Source organism: Plasmodium gaboni, chromosome 14 (assembly GCF_001602025.1).
Source record: "Plasmodium gaboni strain SY75 chromosome 14, whole genome shotgun sequence".
NCBI classification, from domain to species: domain Eukaryota; phylum Apicomplexa; class Aconoidasida; order Haemosporida; family Plasmodiidae; genus Plasmodium; species Plasmodium gaboni.
Window position 1 is genome coordinate 178,221 of NC_031494.1, and position 17,836 is coordinate 196,056.

Below are 17,836 nucleotides of genomic sequence, written 5' to 3' on the forward strand. Positions count from 1 at the left end.
TTTTTATTTTTTAGAATATTATATAAATAATAGAAACAAATATTGATATTTAAAAAATTAAGGAGGTTTTATATGAATTAGAAATATAAGCCTTTAAAATGAATATAACATAAATATTGAAATATATATATATATATATATATATATATATATATATGTGACGATTTGTTTTTTTGGTATTTTTTTTTAATGTTATATATTTGTTAAATAACAATACAGTTGTACAATATATATATATATATATATATATATATATATATATATGATATATTTTATATTACATATAATAAATTTTATTTTTCAGTTTTATTATTTTTTATATTTTCATATATATATATATATTTTATCCAACCGTATTATTATTTAAAGATGAGTGGGAAATTGGAAGATATCGGGGAACTAGTTTTATTGATAGGAGATTTTCATTCTCCTATTCGTAATTTAGGACTTCCTGATTGTTTTAAAGAACTTTTGAAGACAGATAAAATAAAACATGTTTTATGTACAGGAAATGTAGGATGTAATGAAAATTTGGAATTACTTAAAAATATTGCTGACTCAGTACATATAACAAAAGGTGATATGGATGATAATTTTGATTTCCCAGAAGATATTACATTATGTATAGGAGATTTTAAAATATCTTTAATTCATGGACATCAAATTATTCCATGGGGAGATATGAATGCTCTTTTACAATGGCAAAAAAAATATGATAGTGATATTATTATAAGTGGACATACACATAAAAATTCTGTTGTTCAATATGAGGGCAAATATTTTATTAACCCTGGTTCAGTTACAGGAGCTTTTCAACCATGGGTATCTGAACCTACTCCAACTTTTATATTAATGGCTGTTGCAAAAAGTAGTATTGTTTTATATGTATATGAAGAAAAAAATGGAAAAACAAATGTGGAAATGAGTGAACTACACAAATGAACATATATATATATATATATATATATATATATATATGAATATATTTTATATTTATTATTTCTTATTTGTTAATACATATATATATATATATTTTTACTTGAAACTAATTTTAATTAACATTTTTATATTAATACGTTTCTTTTATTTTTTTAAAATAATATATCTCTTTTACACATCATATTATATATAAATTTAAAAATATAAAAATAAAATAATACTACTAATAAAAGGAAATAATTATTTATTATTCATAATTTGAAGGGAACTTTTTCTCACATATTTAAATTATAAGATAATATATATATATATATTATTAATCTTTATTGTAGAAAACTGCCATAGGAATTAAAAAAAAAAAAAAAAAAACTCGTAAATACATCCATAAAACATGTAATCCAATTATTTGTCATCAATCATATAAAATTATTGATTATACCAAATGTTATATTAATCAAAAAGATAGTACATATATTTTTTCGTAGAAAGAAAAAAGAAACTAATCTTTAAACAACATAATTTTTATAATATTATTATGTAATATATGCATATACATATACATATACATAGTGATAAATAAGGTGTTATCTATAAATGAAATAATAAATTAAATTATTATATGTTATCATATATATTATTTCCTTAATCATATATATATATATATATAATATAATGTTATCCTAAATTGTTTTTATATATACTTTTGAATTTTTTTTTTTTTTTTTTTTTTTTTTTTAATTTATATATAAGAATATAGAAAAATATATACATATGTATGTATATATATATATATATATTTATTTTATTTATTTAAAAAAAAAAAAAAAAAAAAAAAAAAAAAAATGTAAAAAAAAAAAAACAAAATTTAAACAATTTATATATAGAAAAGACAAATATTAAGCTGGATAGTATGCATTTTGATTGGTATCTTGAGGATATGGAGTATAGCGTGAAAATTTTTCTACTTGTTGTTCAACGTCATTAGTTAATTCTGTTTCATGTAAAGCTGGAGAGACATGGTTGACTTCTGGTTCGAAATAATATGACCATAAGGAAACTGCACCTAAGGCAAGCCATAATAATAAATTAGAGTAGCATCCGGAATTGCAAAATATTACAAAAATTTCTAAAATATTAAAAAAAAAAAAAAAAAATGGACATATGTATTTCAAAAAATATAAACAAAATATATTATTATATTCTGTTATATATATATATATATATATATATATTTTATTTTATTATTTTTCTTGATATACCTGTTAATCCCGCAAAAACAAACATCACACCATTTATATATGCATGTAAATCTCCTGCTCCCTCATCATGATATACTTCTAATAAGTAAGCAGCTAATCCGTATAATAAACAGGAAAAAGCATGAACCAAACGCACAAATATAAAAAATACCCATTCACTTCCACCTTCATTAAAATGAACATACCATTTTCTGGTATAAAATTTAGATATGTATAAATAAAAAATAAATTGTAATGTTGCACTTATTGTGTCCAAAAAAGAAGCTAATCTTAAAATTTTGGATCCAGCTCTATATCCTCTTGCCCAACTAAAGAACAAAGAAAAAAATATATATATATATATATATTTATTTATTTATTTATATTTATATGTATTTATTTTTAAATGAGAAAATTTATTTTTTCATAAAATATATGGTGCTCATCAAAAATTTTGCACCAAAAAAAAAAAAAAAAAAAGATATTCCTATACAAAATCTCTCATAACAATTAATTATATATTTCATTCATTTATCACATCTTTATTTTATGGTTTCACTTTTTTTTATTTTTTTTTTTTTTTGTTGTTACCATGTATCATCCGCAAGGAGAACTTGAAAGGACATAATAAAGATTGCCCCTATTAAATAGACACCTGTCCATAGGGTTATTGAATTTCTGAATGTTTGATCTAATCTATATTCATCATTTATATTTTTTAAATCATAGCTAAATAATCCTTTTCCTCCATTTGACCAATAAGACATAAATAAAAAGGTCAATGCAATAAATTCTAAAAAAAAACCAATTCTTAATGTTGTTCCAAAAAAACCACTAACTTGAAAACATGGACCTCGGTTGGTATGACAGTTATCGTCAAGACCGTCTTGTCTAGTTGTAAACCACATCTTGATTTAATATAAATAATATAACAAAAAAAATAATAATAAGTAAATAAAATAATAATATATTAAATATGGAAGACTTTACTATATAAATGTGTTAAATATATATATATATATATTTTTTTTTTCTGTATATGAAAAAAATATATATTAAAAAAATAAAATAATAAGAAAATAAAAATTCCAAGTTGAGAGGCAATTTTATAAGATCTTATTATTTTTCTATATATATATATATTAAAATATACCCTGAAGTATTAAAATATATATATGTATAATGATATATATTAATGTATTTATATATTTATATATTTATATATTTTTTATTTATTATTATTCTTTATTATGTTTCCTTTCATATTTTGTTTTAGTAGGAATAATAAATCAATTATTAATTCTGTCTAAATCTTTATCACAAAAAAAATAAAATAAAATAAAATAAAATAATGGAGAAATATTATAATATATATATGATAAAAAAAATTCACATTTATAAATCAGATGTTGAATACAATTTCTTTTTTTCCTTCCCTTTTTTTTTATTTCTATTATTCTATTCCCCCTTTTTTTTTTTTTATTTCTTTTATTTACTTTTAATTTATTTATATAAAATTATGTCAATTTTTATTTACTTATATTTTTTTTTATTTGTATAATATAAATATAGGTAAGTACGTATCATTTCATATATATATATGTACTACGGGTAAATATTAAAAAAAAAAAAAAAAAAAAAAAATTTAAAAGTTGTGCAATATTTATTTTTTTTATAACAATGACAAAATGTTATTTTTAAAATTAGAATTATATTTCACATTTATATATATATATAAGACTTAACATTTTTAAAATCATTGAAGTAATTAAAATAAATGTGTGTTACATATGAATATATATATATATACATAAATATGTATATTTTATATATATAATACTAGCAATAACTAAAAAGCATATAAATATATATATAAATGTGTATATATATTATAAATAACTATTCCATATATTATATATGTATATATATATATATAATATGTAAATTAAATCTTATTTTTATATTATTTCCATACAAGATAAATTTTTTTTTTTTTTTAACTGCACATAATAAAAAAAATATCAATATATAAAATAAAAGAATTAAATAAAATAATATAAAAAAAAAAAAAAAAAAAAAAAATCCAAAACACTATAAATATTTATTTTGTATAATATAAACATACGCTTTAAAAAATATATATATATAATTTTTAATTTTCCTTTTTTTTTTTTTTTTTGTCCTAATATATTATATATATATGTGTAACTTAAATATTTATTAAATGCCATATATATATATATATTAAAAGTTAACAACAGGCATAGAAATATTGTATTATTATGTATAAATAAAATGAAAATAATGATTCTTCTGAATGATTTACTATAATAAAATAATATATATATATAAATAATTAAATTATTCCTATTTTCCACTTTTTTTTTTGTGTGTGTGTTATATGATAAAAATAATATATATATTATATATATATATAATAATACATAAATATTATTATATATATTATCCTTTCTTTTTTTTTTCTATTTGTGCGGAAATAAGTGCACACATAGATATATGTATTTTTTTTTTTTTTTTAAACTTTATTTAAAATATATAAATTCTGTTTAAAAGTACAAATATTGTTGTGCCTTTTTTTCTTCTTTCTTATGCATACAGTATATTAAATAAATAAATAAATAAATATATATATATATATATATTTATTCCTTTTTTATGTAAAATTCATATTTATATCTTATTATTAATAATTAATATTAATATATCATTTTTATATTCCTCATATATGAGAAAAGATTATATGTGTATATATATATATATTTTTTAAATCACATTTTATTATTAGAAATAATTTAAATATATAATTGTTCTATATTTTTTTAATGATCCATATGAACATAAGATGGTATTTTAAAGGACTAATTTCTTTCTTCCTTTTTTTATTTTTAATATTATTGTCTCAAGCACCAATAAGCATATGTATATCTTATATTTTTTTATGCCTATATATTATATAAATTTTTTTTTAATTGATGTTGTATTTTTTTTTCCTTTTTTTCTTAATATATGGTATTATTTAAAGTATATAATATTATCTTAATGTTTAGCTTATAATAAAATATTTTTCTCATTTAAGAAAAAGGAAAAAATGAATAAACTTAAGGTTCCTTTTGAAATTATTAACCTTATTTCAAGAAAAATATTATATATATAAATATATATATAATATATATTTTATTTAATAAATGTGAGTAGTACGAATATATTATTTTTCATTAAAATAAAACATTATTACTTGATAATATATATATATATTGTTATGTGTAAATATATTCAAATTGATATTACCATTGATATATAAACAAAAAAATATTTTATTAAACTTTCTTAATCTCAAATAATGAAATATATATGTATGCGTTTATTTATGAACACATGATAACATTTATTTTAAAAAAAAAATTTTATACTTTAATAAGGTAAAATATTTGTTATGTGTATACATAAAGGATCAATATAAATCCTGTTATGCCTATAATTTTATATATGTTCATAATATTGAGTACTTTTACTTTTTAATAAAAAGTTTATTTTCCTAAAGAATTTAATATACAAAAGTATAACATACTGATTAAATTCTATCCTTTAATCAGTCATATATTTATTATGTAATAAAAATTTAAATAAATAAAATACGCCTTCTGTTCAGGCATATAATCATTCTTCCACACATATTTACAAAAAAAAAAAAAAAAAAAATAAATAATATTTTTTTTTCAGCTAGCTATTTTATTATTTGAATGGAAAAAATAAAATATATATATATATAAATATATGTATATTTTAATATTCGCTTATTTTTTTATAAAGAGGAATCAAAATGATAATATTCTATATTTTTTTATTATAAAATAGAACATTCAAAGGTTATATAATTCTTCAAATTTTTCGTAAAAATATAAAATGTAAAACGATTCATAAAATAAATTAAATAAATAAATTATAAATCATCCAAGATTATATTTTTTATAAAAACATAAAATATAAAATATACATATATATATATATATATATATATTTTATATTATTTGTAATATTATTTATTTATACAAATGGGAATTTAATGTCAAGTGTAAGAAAAATATTTTGTTATGATGGAAAAGTCAAAAAGGTACATAAGTCTGATTAAAATGATGGAAAGGAAAAAATTTGAGAAGTATAGATTAAAACAAATAATGGATAATATATATAAAGGGAAAATAATTGAAATAAATAAAATGAAAAATATTCCAACTGAAATAAGAAGAGAATTAAAAAATATATTTCCTAATAATATTTTAAGTATAAAACCGATTAAAGAATTAAAATATGATAGAGCATATAAAGTATTATTTCAGTGTAAAGATAATGAAAAGATTGAAGCAACATCCTTAGATTTTGGTTCACATAAATCTTTATGTATATCTAGCCAAATAGGTTGTTCTTTTGGATGTAAATTTTGTGCTACTGGTCAAATTGGTATAAAAAGACAATTAGATATAGATGAAATAACTGATCAACTTTTATATTTTCAATCAAAAGGAGTTGATATAAAAAATGTATCTTTTATGGGTATGGGAGAACCTTTAGCTAATCCATATGTTTTTGATTCTATACAATTTTTTAATGATCATAATTTATTTTCTATATCTAATAGACGTATTAATATATCTACTGTTGGTCTTTTACCAGGAATTAAAAAATTAAATAATATTTTTCCTCAAGTTAATTTATCCTTCTCTTTACATTCTCCATTTACAGAAGAAAGGGATCAACTTGTTCCTATTAATAAATTGTTCCCGTTTAATGAGGTTTTTGATTTATTAGATGAACGAATAGCAAAAACTGGTAGAAGAGTTTGGATAAGTTATATTTTAATTAAAAATCTTAATGACTCCAAAGATCATGCAGAGGCTTTGTCTGATCATATATGTAAAAGACCAAATAACATAAGATACTTATATAATGTATGTTTAATACCTTACAATAAAGGTAATAGAATTTATAATATATCACATGAATATTTGTATACATACATATATATATTTTTTCATAATTGCATTATCTTTTTAATACCTTTTTTCCACTTCATTTCAGCCAAAAATGTTGACGAAAATTTTCATCGTTTGGACGAAACTGAAAAAATCCTTCAATTTGAAGTAAGAAAAGTTTTTTTTTTTTTTTTTTTTTTGTGATTTTCTTTTGCTATTGCATATTTTTTTTAAATAAAAAAAAAATGACAACAAAAATTTACATGTATATATCACTTCCCTTTATTTTTATAGAAAATATTAAAGAAAAGTGGAATTTCCTTTTTTTACAGGTTTGAAATATATATATATATATGTATTGTACTTAATATGTTTTTCTTTTTAGTTAAATCTATTTATTATAATTTTATGATTCCTTTTATTATCAAAATTGTATATGATATAAACAAAAGACCTTTATTTTTTTCAAGATTAAATTATTGTTTTTTATTTAAAATGTATGTTAATTTTTTTTTTTTATATAAATGTTATATTCTCTTATTTATTTTTTATATTTCTCCTTTTAGAAATTCATTTGGATACTCAATTGATGCCGCGTGTGGTCAATTATATGCTGGTAAGTTTTATGAGAATATAATTTTTTTTTTTTTTTTTTTTAATATACTTATAATACTGAGAATACGTTATTTTAATATTTTACCTTTTATAGATTATGAACCTAAAAAGAAGAAAGAAAAAATTGAATCTAAAAATGTGTCTTTATTATTGTAAAAAAGAAATATATATTTTACAAGACCAAATATAGTTATTCATACATTGTGATAAATTATTTTATGGTTATTGATTTTTTTGTATTCAGATTAAAAATATATATATGTACATAAATATATATATATATTTACTTTTTTGTATTTTTTTTTTTTTTTTGTAAATTCATATTATATTTTAATTATCATTTTATTTTATTGTTATATATTTTTTTTTTTTCATTGTTCTATTATTTTAAAATATCAACCAAAAACAAGTTTAAAACAAATTAATGTTATAATGTATATACACAAATCTGTCTTATATAAGTTACTATTTTATAACAACATTTGGGAGTAAATATTCCCAAAATATTTTAATATATGTATTTTATACATGTTTGTCTGTTTTTTTTTTTTTTTTTTTTCTTGTTTTTATTATATTTTCTTTAACACCGCGTTTATAATGCATGTGTAATTTTTTTTAAGATAGGCGATATATTCATTAAAAAATTAATAAAAGACACTTCTTACATATAAATATATATGTATATATATTTGTAGGAATAAAGACACTTCTTACATATAAATATATATGTATATATATTTGTAGGAATATAACATTTTAAAGACATATAATATAATATCAAAAAGCAAAATAGAAAACTCATGTAGACCTAGGAATATATAATATTGAAAAGAATAACGTACAAAATAAGAATCTATATTAAAAAAATATATAAATATATACATATATATATATATATTAATTGTTTTATTTTTTATATTTTTATCTTATCATATAATATATATTAATATACATGTGTTGACATGTACAATGAAAAAAATTAAAGATATCCTTATCTTGATTAATATTTATATATTAATTTTAAATGCATATTGTAAAGAATGGTGTAAAGCTACTTTTGAATATGGTAAGTCTGATTATGCTGAATGTATAAGTGAAGGAGATAGTATTAGTAGATATATGATAGAAACTATTCCAGTTTTATCTAAAGATGTAGATTTATATAGTAATGTTTCTTTAGTTCTTTCGAATGGTTATGGTTCTAAAACAAAGGAAATAATTATAGGGAATGAAAATGAAGGTTTATTAAATAAGATTTTTACAGTTCGTTCAGATATAGGAAATCCTGAATATATACATATAAAATTAAATTCACAAAATAAAAATTGGAAATGTAAAAAGATCACTGTTTGGAAGGATTATAAATATTGGGTTTTTGATTGTATTGGTTCATTAAATGATAAGAAACCAGAGGGTACGTATTTTTTATCAGGAAATAAAATATATATAGCTTATGTACAAACAGGTAAAGATATTGAAGCTGCTACAACTGGTACTATTGAAATTATTTTATTAGGTAATAATAAACGAAGTAATACTAAAGTATTACATGAAGGATTTAATTCTGGAGGTTTAAAAAAAATAAAATTTCAAGCATCTGATGTAGGGGATTTAGAAGATATCATTTTAATTAATAATTCATTAAATGATCCTTGGTATTGTGATTTTATTAAAATAAAATCTGATAACAACAACAAAATTTATATTTTTAATGTAAAGAGTTGGATAGGTGCTCCTTATGATAAAAATGTAAAGGTTAATATAAAATCAGATACTATCGAAGGAACTTCTAAAGATATAGATTGTCATATACGTGCTATTGATCTAATTAATACAAATAATATAAATAAATTATTACAAAATAAAGTACAAATATTTAAAGTCAGATGTCCACAAAATTGTCAAAATTCTGAATTTGCTATTATTGAAGGATCTTCTATACATCCATCATCTACATCTATTTGTGCAGCAGCTATACATGATGGTTCTATATCACCTAGTGGTGGTGAAATTATTGTTACTGTAGCAAGTGAATTAAATCATTATTATGCAATAAAAGACAAAATATTCAATGAATTGGAAGCTCTTGATTTTAGTACTAAAGCAGATGAAAAAAATTTTACTTTTTTTACTTATCATCTAGATTCTATAGATGATATAATTAGTAATGTACGTATTGTAGATTCTTTTGGAAAATTATCATCCTTAGGAAGATTAGAAATACGTTTAAAAAATAAAAACAGCTGGGGTACTGTTTGTTTAAAGGGACCAAATTTTCAATTTAATGATGATGCAGCTAAAAGAGCTTGTAAAGATTTAGGTTTTCCTAATGGTATTCATATCAAAGAGAATTGTTCAAATTTAAATGGACAAAATTATTGTGCTGGATATAAATATCCATTTGCTTCATCAGGTATTTTATGTACAGGTCATGAAAAAGATATATCAAAATGTAATGCTGATGATTTCTCACATTGTGTAGATCATCATGATGATGTTATAGTTCAATGCTTACATTACTCATCAAATGAATTAATAAATGATGGTGCTATTAGACTTGTAGATATTAATGGAGCACCTTCAAATACTGGTATTGGAAGATTACAAATATATTATCATGGTGTTTTCGGATCTGTTTGTTCAGAAGGATGGGTTAAAGAAGCAGAAAATATTGTATGTCATGAATTAGGTTATAGTGGCTTAAAAGGAAATGGTTTTTCTCATCATTCATGTACAGATATATCTGGTGAAAATTTATGTGGGCCAGATACTGAAAAAATAAATGCTGTAAATATTAAATGTAAAGGTGATGAAAAATTATTAAAGAATTGCCCTCATGAAACACATGATGATATTTATTGTTCTCATGATGAAGATGTTATAATTGGATGTATTGCAGATGATAATAATTTACATGGAGAAGAACAAAATAGAAAACATTTAATAAATTTGGAAAAAAAAAAATTTCATCCAAAGATAGAATTAACATGTTTTGATAAAATGTTGTCGAAATCTAGTTTAAGTACTGCTACAACAGGGGATGTGTTTTTAGCTAGTTGTCCTGAAAAATGTGATGAAGAAATAGGAATTGTTAAAGGAACATTTTTATATACATATGATTCTCCTATATGTAAATCAGCAATTCATTCAGGTGTACTACCGAATAACATAGCAGAAGATATAGTAATATCAATTGGACATACACATACGAATTTTATAGGAACAAAAAGAAATAATATAGAATCTCATGATTTTAATGGTACATCTAAAAGTTTTACCATTAGTATACCAACTATGTCTCTTTTAAGAGAAGAGAGAAAAAGTAATGTAAAATCAGAAGATGAAATTATAAATAAAAATGAAATAGATTTTACACATGATCATTCATTTTTTTATAATAAATTAGATCATCATATAAGTAGTTCTATGAAACCAACATTTCAATGGATTGCTCCTACAGGATTTGTTGGATTTAATGGAAAAGAAAATGATTACATAGATTGTACGAATTTGCCTAATGAAAAATATATTAAAAGTTTAGCTAGTTTTACATTTATTGTATATTTTACTTTAAGTGGAGGGGAAGGAACATGGAGAACTATCTTATCTCATAGTTTATGTGAGGGAATATCTATATCTATTAATGAAGAAAATGAATTAATCATAGAACAAAATTGTAATCCACATTTAATTAAAAGTAAATTTAAACCCCAGTTTGGACAAACCTATCATATCACAGTAATGTTTAATAAAATTAATAAAACATTATATTTATATATAAATGGAAAAAAAGTAATAACAGAAAAAAATACCTATAACTTTACATTAAGTGGGGATTTAATAATAGGAAGATCTAATCAGACAACGAAAGATTATTTTATAGGTAATATACATTTAGTAGAAATATATAAATATACATTATCAGAAGAAGAAATAAAAGAATCATTAAATTCATCCTTATCATTAGAATATCTTAACACAAATATATTAGAACAAATGTCAAATTCAAAAAAAGATAAAAAAAAAAATCAAAAAAATAAAAAAGGAGTACAAAAAACTATTGATGGACGTGATTGTGTTACACCATGTAAATCAAAACATATGATAAATAAAGATTTACAAATTAATACTAAACAAATTAATTTAAAATGTCAAGATAATTTACTTTCTGAACAATTCAATGGAAAAATCGGTTCTCAGTTTTTAGTTAGTTGCTTAGAAAATTGTACTAAATCAAAATTTTTTATTAAAGGAACCAATAATTATTATACTCCTGATTCATCAATATGTAAAGCAGCCATACATGCAGGAATATATAAACCACATATGGGGAATAAAAATAACTCTTTTGTTCTTAAAATTGTAGAAGGATTATTAGAATATAAATCTTCTAGAGGACATTTTGGTATTCTTAGTAAATCAGAAAAACAATCACAATTAAGATCCTTTTCAGTCCTTTCAGAAAATCAGGAAAATATTTTTACATGTTCTACTAATGGACAATTTATATTAAATTTATCAGTAGGAGAAAAAAGAACTATTAATTGCCCATCAAATTGCAATAAAATAAGGGACAAAATCTATGGAACTAATATTTATAGTCCTATATCAGTATTATGTAAAGCTGCAATACATTCAGGCGCTTTATCGAATCAAGGTGGTATAGTAGAAATTATTGTAGGCACAGGACAAGAAGAATTTAAAGGATCCACACAAAATAATATAGAATCATTTTCTTCAAATAATCATAGTAGATCAATAACATTTAACAAACATGTGGAATTATAAAGCACAATGTATTTTATTATATATATATATATATATATTCAAATGTTTATATGCTAAATACATTTATTTTCCTAAAAAATTCGCATTTTTCCCTTTATTTTATTATATAAGACGTAATTTTTTTCTTATTCTTCATATTCATTTTTTAAATAGCTTCAAAAAAAAAAAAAAAATCATTACATAAACGAAATATATATAAATGAAAAAATATATATATATTTTAACTATTTTTTAAAGGTATAAACGAAATACATTTTATAGAATGTATATTTTTCTAAATAATTTATTACTTATGAAAAATAAATAAATAAATAAATATATATATATATATATAATTAATATAGTTTTAATAATTATAACAAAAAATATTATATATAATATATTTTTAAAATCTTTCCAATTCACAAATGTCACATTAATTCATAAAAAAGAAAAAAGTTATTTTACTTTTTTTTTTTTTTGTTTTTCTTACATAAATATTATTATATATTATATATACATAATATTATTTATTTATATTATATTTATATTCTCATTAAGAAAAAAAAAATTTACATATAATTTAAGCCCTTATATAAAATATATAATATATATATATATATATGTAATTACAAACATCAAGTTTTCTATATATATATAAAATTTATATGTTATTTATAAAATATATACATAATAGAATATATTATATATTATATAAAATAAAAGTTATATTTATATGTAAAATATATATTCATAACAAGTTATACATATATATATAATATATATAATTATAAATTCAAAAAAAAAAAAAGAAAATAAATTAATAATCGATTTATGAAATATTTCCATTTTATAAAAAAATACAAAGAAGTAGATTCATATGTTATATTTACGAACATAGAAAAAAAAAAAAAAAAAAAAAAAAAAAAAACCTTTATTTTATTTATGTTTTGTATAAATTATATGTATATAATAATATGTATAATATTATTAAAACAAAAATTTTGAAAAATAATATAAATTAATTTTTTTTTTTTTTTCCTCATACAACAGATATATATATATATAATAACTATATTATTATATATAATACATTTTGTTGAAAAATATTTTTCCTTTAATATATATATTTTTTTTTTCCTTTTGAATGAAAAAAAAAATTATATTTTATTTTTGTAAAGTTGACATACATTATTAGAATCTCTCTTTTGTTGTAATTTATTTTTATATAAACTTATTATTACCTTATAATAATAAAAAAAAAAAAATATATATAAATATATATAATGACAGGTATGTGAAAACATAGAATATTATAAAAATAGATATATATGAGAATATTTCAGTACAAAATGGAAATTTTAATTTATGATTATATAAATATATATGTATTTTGTACCTTTTTGTGAATTAATAAAGATTTATCAATCTTTATAATAGTGCAACATATAATATATATATATATATTATGTAATATCGCTTTCATTGAATTGTTTCATATACTTATTTTCATTTGTTTTACCACTTTATAGACTCTTTTAGGGGCGGATCAGGGAATTTTAAGAGGAACAGCAGTAATTTTGGGAAGGGAAATAATAACCCAGTACGTAAAGGAAGTAATTGGAAAGGTTTCAATGGTGGTCGAGGAGGAGGTGGAGGAAGAGGTGGTGGAGGTGGACGAGGCGGAGGAGGTGGAGGAAGAGGCGGAGGAGGCGGAAGAGGTGGTGGAGGTGGACGAGGTGGTGGTGGTGGAAGAGGAAATAAAGATAGAAAGAGTTTTAAAAAAGATAATAAATCTGGAAAAGTAATTGTAGTACCTCATAGATTTCCAGGTGTTTATTTATTAAAAGGAAAATCAGATATATTAGTTACGAAAAATTTAGTTCCTGGAGAAAGTGTATATGGTGAAAAAAGATATGAAGTAATGACAGAAGATGAGAAAATAGAATATAGAGTATGGAATCCATTTAGATCTAAATTAGGTGCATGTTTAATGGGAGGTGTAGGTAATATGCCTATAAAACCAGGATGTAAAGTTTTATATTTAGGTGCAGCAAATGGTACTTCTGTTTCTCACGTTTCTGATATGGTAGGTGATGAAGGTGTTGTTTATGCTGTTGAATTTTCTCATAGGTCAGGTAGAGATTTAACAAATATGTCTAAAAAGAGATCAAATATTGTTCCAATTGTCGAAGATGCAAGACAACCAACTAAATATAGAATGCTTGTAGATATGGTAGATGTTGTTTTTGCTGATGTCGCACAACCTGATCAAGCTCGTATCGTTGCTATTAATGCACATATGTTTTTAAAAACAGGAGGATGGTTTATTATTTCTATTAAAGCTAATTGTGTTGATTCCACTGCTAAACCAGAAGTGGTATTTGCATCTGAAATGGAAAAGTTAAAAAAAGAAAATTGTAAACCCAAAGAAAAATTAACCCTTGAGCCATTCCACCGTCATCATGCTATAGTTTTGGGAATGTATCGATAAAAATGGAATTTAAAATTATAGAGATAAATAAAAAGGTGGCACAACTAAAATAGATTACATATATATATATGTGAACACCTTTTTATTTTTTAAATTTATTATATGTATAATAATTTCATGTGTATATAATTAATGATAAATTGGAAAAAAATATATAAACTCTATTATATATTTATATATTTCTCTTTTGAACTTATATATATATATATATTTTATGTTATTACTTGTTTTTGGTTTTTTTATTATGTTAAATTAATTCGGATCATTTTTATTTTCATGATTTATTTCTAATTAAATCTTTTATATGAATAATTTTTAGTTATTCGTAAAAAATTAAGTATTATATATATTATTTTTTTTATTTTTTGCCTAATTGTTTAAAAAAAAAAAAAAGACATATATTTTATAATTTTTATTATTACATTGATATATATATATATATATATCTTCATATGGTTTCCTCTTGGTAAGCTTATATTATATATATTAAATATACATTTAAAGCCTTGTATAATATAATAAAGTAAATAATTTTTTTTTTTTTTTTTTTAAAACAAATTCTAAAATTTTAAGAAAAAAAATTAACATTTTAAAATAAAGAATTTCTTTTCTTAATCAAAAAATTATATAAAATAATAATATATTAATTTGCATATTTATTTTATGATATACACATATATATATATATATAGAAATAAAAATTATTAACAAAAAAAAAAAAAAATAAGAAAAATTATAAAAATTAAATTATGAAAAATTAAAATTAGAATGACAAAAAAATATATATATATATATATATATAACAATATAAAATAAAAAATAATCATTACATATACATATAACTAATAGTTATATATTAACCATTAATTATTATAAATATATATATATATATATATATTATCTTTATTATAATTAGATAATTTCATACGGTTGTATTTCTATGATAAATTAAATACAAGATTGTTATATATACAATATATTATTCATAAACAAATATGAATACATATACATATATATATATATATATATATTATAATTTTTTTAAAAATTTGTTTGATATAATATTAGACGTTAAAACTACTAACATAAGAAAAATAATAACTAGTGTAATTCTACAACACCAAGTTACCTGAGAATGTTTCTTCATAACTTTTTTAATTTCCACATTTACCTCTTTAACATTGTCTTGTGTTTTTTCTGTTTGTTCATGTAAATTTAAGATGATTTCATTTTGCTCTTCAGCTTTTTGAGTTAATATAACAGTGTTAGCTCCTATTTTATCTATCACTTCACCTATTTTTAAAATATCTTCGTTAAATTGCTTGTCTCTTTCTTTCCATCTATTTATGACTACTAAGTCATCTTCATCATGAGATATATCACTCGTGTCCTTTTCTAAAAAAAAAAAAAGTAAAGCATATATATAATACATGCACATGTATATTAGTTTATATATATATTAAATTATTCATGGTGAAGAGGGTATACAAATTTATATTCTTCTATTTCGATTGCCAATACATATATATTTTTTCTTTCTTACTATTCAATTTAGGTTTATTCTTAATATCATTAAAATTAACTACATATGTATTTTTAATTTCATCATAATTACTTAATTTTTTACATTCATACATTTGTCTTTTCAATAATTCAAATGTTTCATTTTTATCTAATAATTCTTCTTTTGAAAAATTATATTTTTGTTTTAATTGTTTATTTAATATATCTTCTAATTTTATAAAATATGTTTCTACGTTTTTCATATTGTTATATATAATATTTCCTCTTTTAATAACTTCCATATTGTTTCCATGTATTTTCTGCATACTTTCTTTTTCTCTTATACATTTTCTAGTTTCATCTAATATATTTAAAATGTGTAATTTTAAATCATTATATGGATCAACAGATTTCTTTATATCTTCATTTTTTTCATCGCATATTTGTGTTTTGTTTTTCAAGTCTTCTAATTTGTTCTTTATATTTTTTAACTCACTGTTATCACGCTTTTCATCATGTTCCTCTTTCTTCTTATGTTTAGCCATTATTAAAATCTATACACATATAATAGACTTATTAACATATATACATAATATTAAAAAAATATATATATATATATTTATATATATAAATGGAATGTATATATATTGTAATTATAATTTTAAAACATAATAAAAATGATAATATACAATCATGTGTTAAATTCAAAAAAAAAAATTAATATGTCATAATATTATTATTTCATATATTATGCAACCCTCTTCTCTTTTGAAAAAAAAAATATATTTATAAACATGCAATGTTCAAAAAACAAAATTAAAAAAAAAAAGAAAAACTAATATCCATATAAACCAATATTTCTTTTCACCCACTAACACAAAATTCAAAGAACATATATATATATATATATATATATAAAGGGACCAAAAAAATAAAATAAAATAAAATATGAGGTTACAGTTTATAATATTTCTTTTCTTCTTCTTTTTTTTTTTTATTATTTGTTTTTCTACATATAAGCAGAATTATACATATTAGTATACTTATTAAAAATCAATATATTATAAAAAAGAAATATAAAATGAAATAAATGAATATAATATTAAAAATTCTTTTCAAATGTATCACCTTCCCCCTAAAATAAAAAAAAAAAAAAAAAAAAAAAAAAAAAAAAAAAAAAAAAAAAAAATTTTTTATAAAAAAAAAAAAAAAAAAAAAAAAAAAAAATAAAAAAATTTATATAAAAAAAAAAAAAAAAATATATATTATTTTAAATAAAATAATAAAAA

General features: G+C 19.7%; 6 protein-coding genes across 6 annotated transcripts; 4 read left to right on the forward strand and 2 right to left on the reverse strand.

Moving 5' to 3' along the window:
• Nucleotides 1-369: 369 nt before the first annotated feature.
• On the forward strand, nt 370-942 carry PGSY75_1406700 (putative vacuolar protein sorting-associated protein 29; the record flags this gene model as incomplete). Its single annotated transcript, XM_018787773.1, has 1 exon — nt 370-942. One exon carries the CDS (start codon nt 370-372, stop codon nt 940-942), a length of 573 nt encoding a protein of 190 aa, XP_018639145.1.
• Nucleotides 943-1,835: 893 nt separating this feature from the next.
• Nucleotides 1,836-3,085, reverse strand: PGSY75_1406800 (glideosome associated protein with multiple membrane spans 3; the record flags this gene model as incomplete). Its single annotated transcript, XM_018787774.1, has 3 exons — nt 1,836-2,065; nt 2,199-2,506; nt 2,769-3,085. 3 exons carry the CDS (start codon nt 3,083-3,085, stop codon nt 1,836-1,838), a joined length of 855 nt encoding a protein of 284 aa, XP_018639146.1.
• A 3,207-nt stretch (nt 3,086-6,292) lies between these two features.
• On the forward strand, nt 6,293-7,939 carry PGSY75_1406900 (putative radical SAM protein; the record flags this gene model as incomplete). The annotated part of the gene is made up of 5 exons (XM_018787775.1): nt 6,293-7,169; nt 7,275-7,336; nt 7,463-7,500; nt 7,735-7,784; nt 7,878-7,939. 5 exons carry the CDS (start codon nt 6,293-6,295, stop codon nt 7,937-7,939), a joined length of 1,089 nt encoding a protein of 362 aa, XP_018639147.1.
• Nucleotides 7,940-8,752: 813 nt separating this feature from the next.
• On the forward strand, nt 8,753-12,571 carry PGSY75_1407000 (LCCL domain-containing protein; the record flags this gene model as incomplete). The annotated part of the gene is made up of 1 exon (XM_018787776.1): nt 8,753-12,571. The coding sequence occupies one exon, from the start codon at nt 8,753-8,755 to the stop codon at nt 12,569-12,571; it is 3,819 nt and encodes a 1,272-aa protein (XP_018639148.1).
• Nucleotides 12,572-13,836: 1,265 nt separating this feature from the next.
• PGSY75_1407100 (putative fibrillarin) lies at nt 13,837-15,044 on the forward strand (the record flags this gene model as incomplete). Its single annotated transcript, XM_018787777.1, has 2 exons — nt 13,837-13,843; nt 14,083-15,044. The coding sequence occupies 2 exons, from the start codon at nt 13,837-13,839 to the stop codon at nt 15,042-15,044; spliced, it is 969 nt and encodes a 322-aa protein (XP_018639149.1).
• A 1,030-nt stretch (nt 15,045-16,074) lies between these two features.
• Nucleotides 16,075-17,092, reverse strand: PGSY75_1407200 (hypothetical protein; the record flags this gene model as incomplete). Its single annotated transcript, XM_018787778.1, has 2 exons — nt 16,075-16,439; nt 16,588-17,092. 2 exons carry the CDS (start codon nt 17,090-17,092, stop codon nt 16,075-16,077), a joined length of 870 nt encoding a protein of 289 aa, XP_018639150.1.
• Nucleotides 17,093-17,836: the final 744 nt, after the last annotated feature.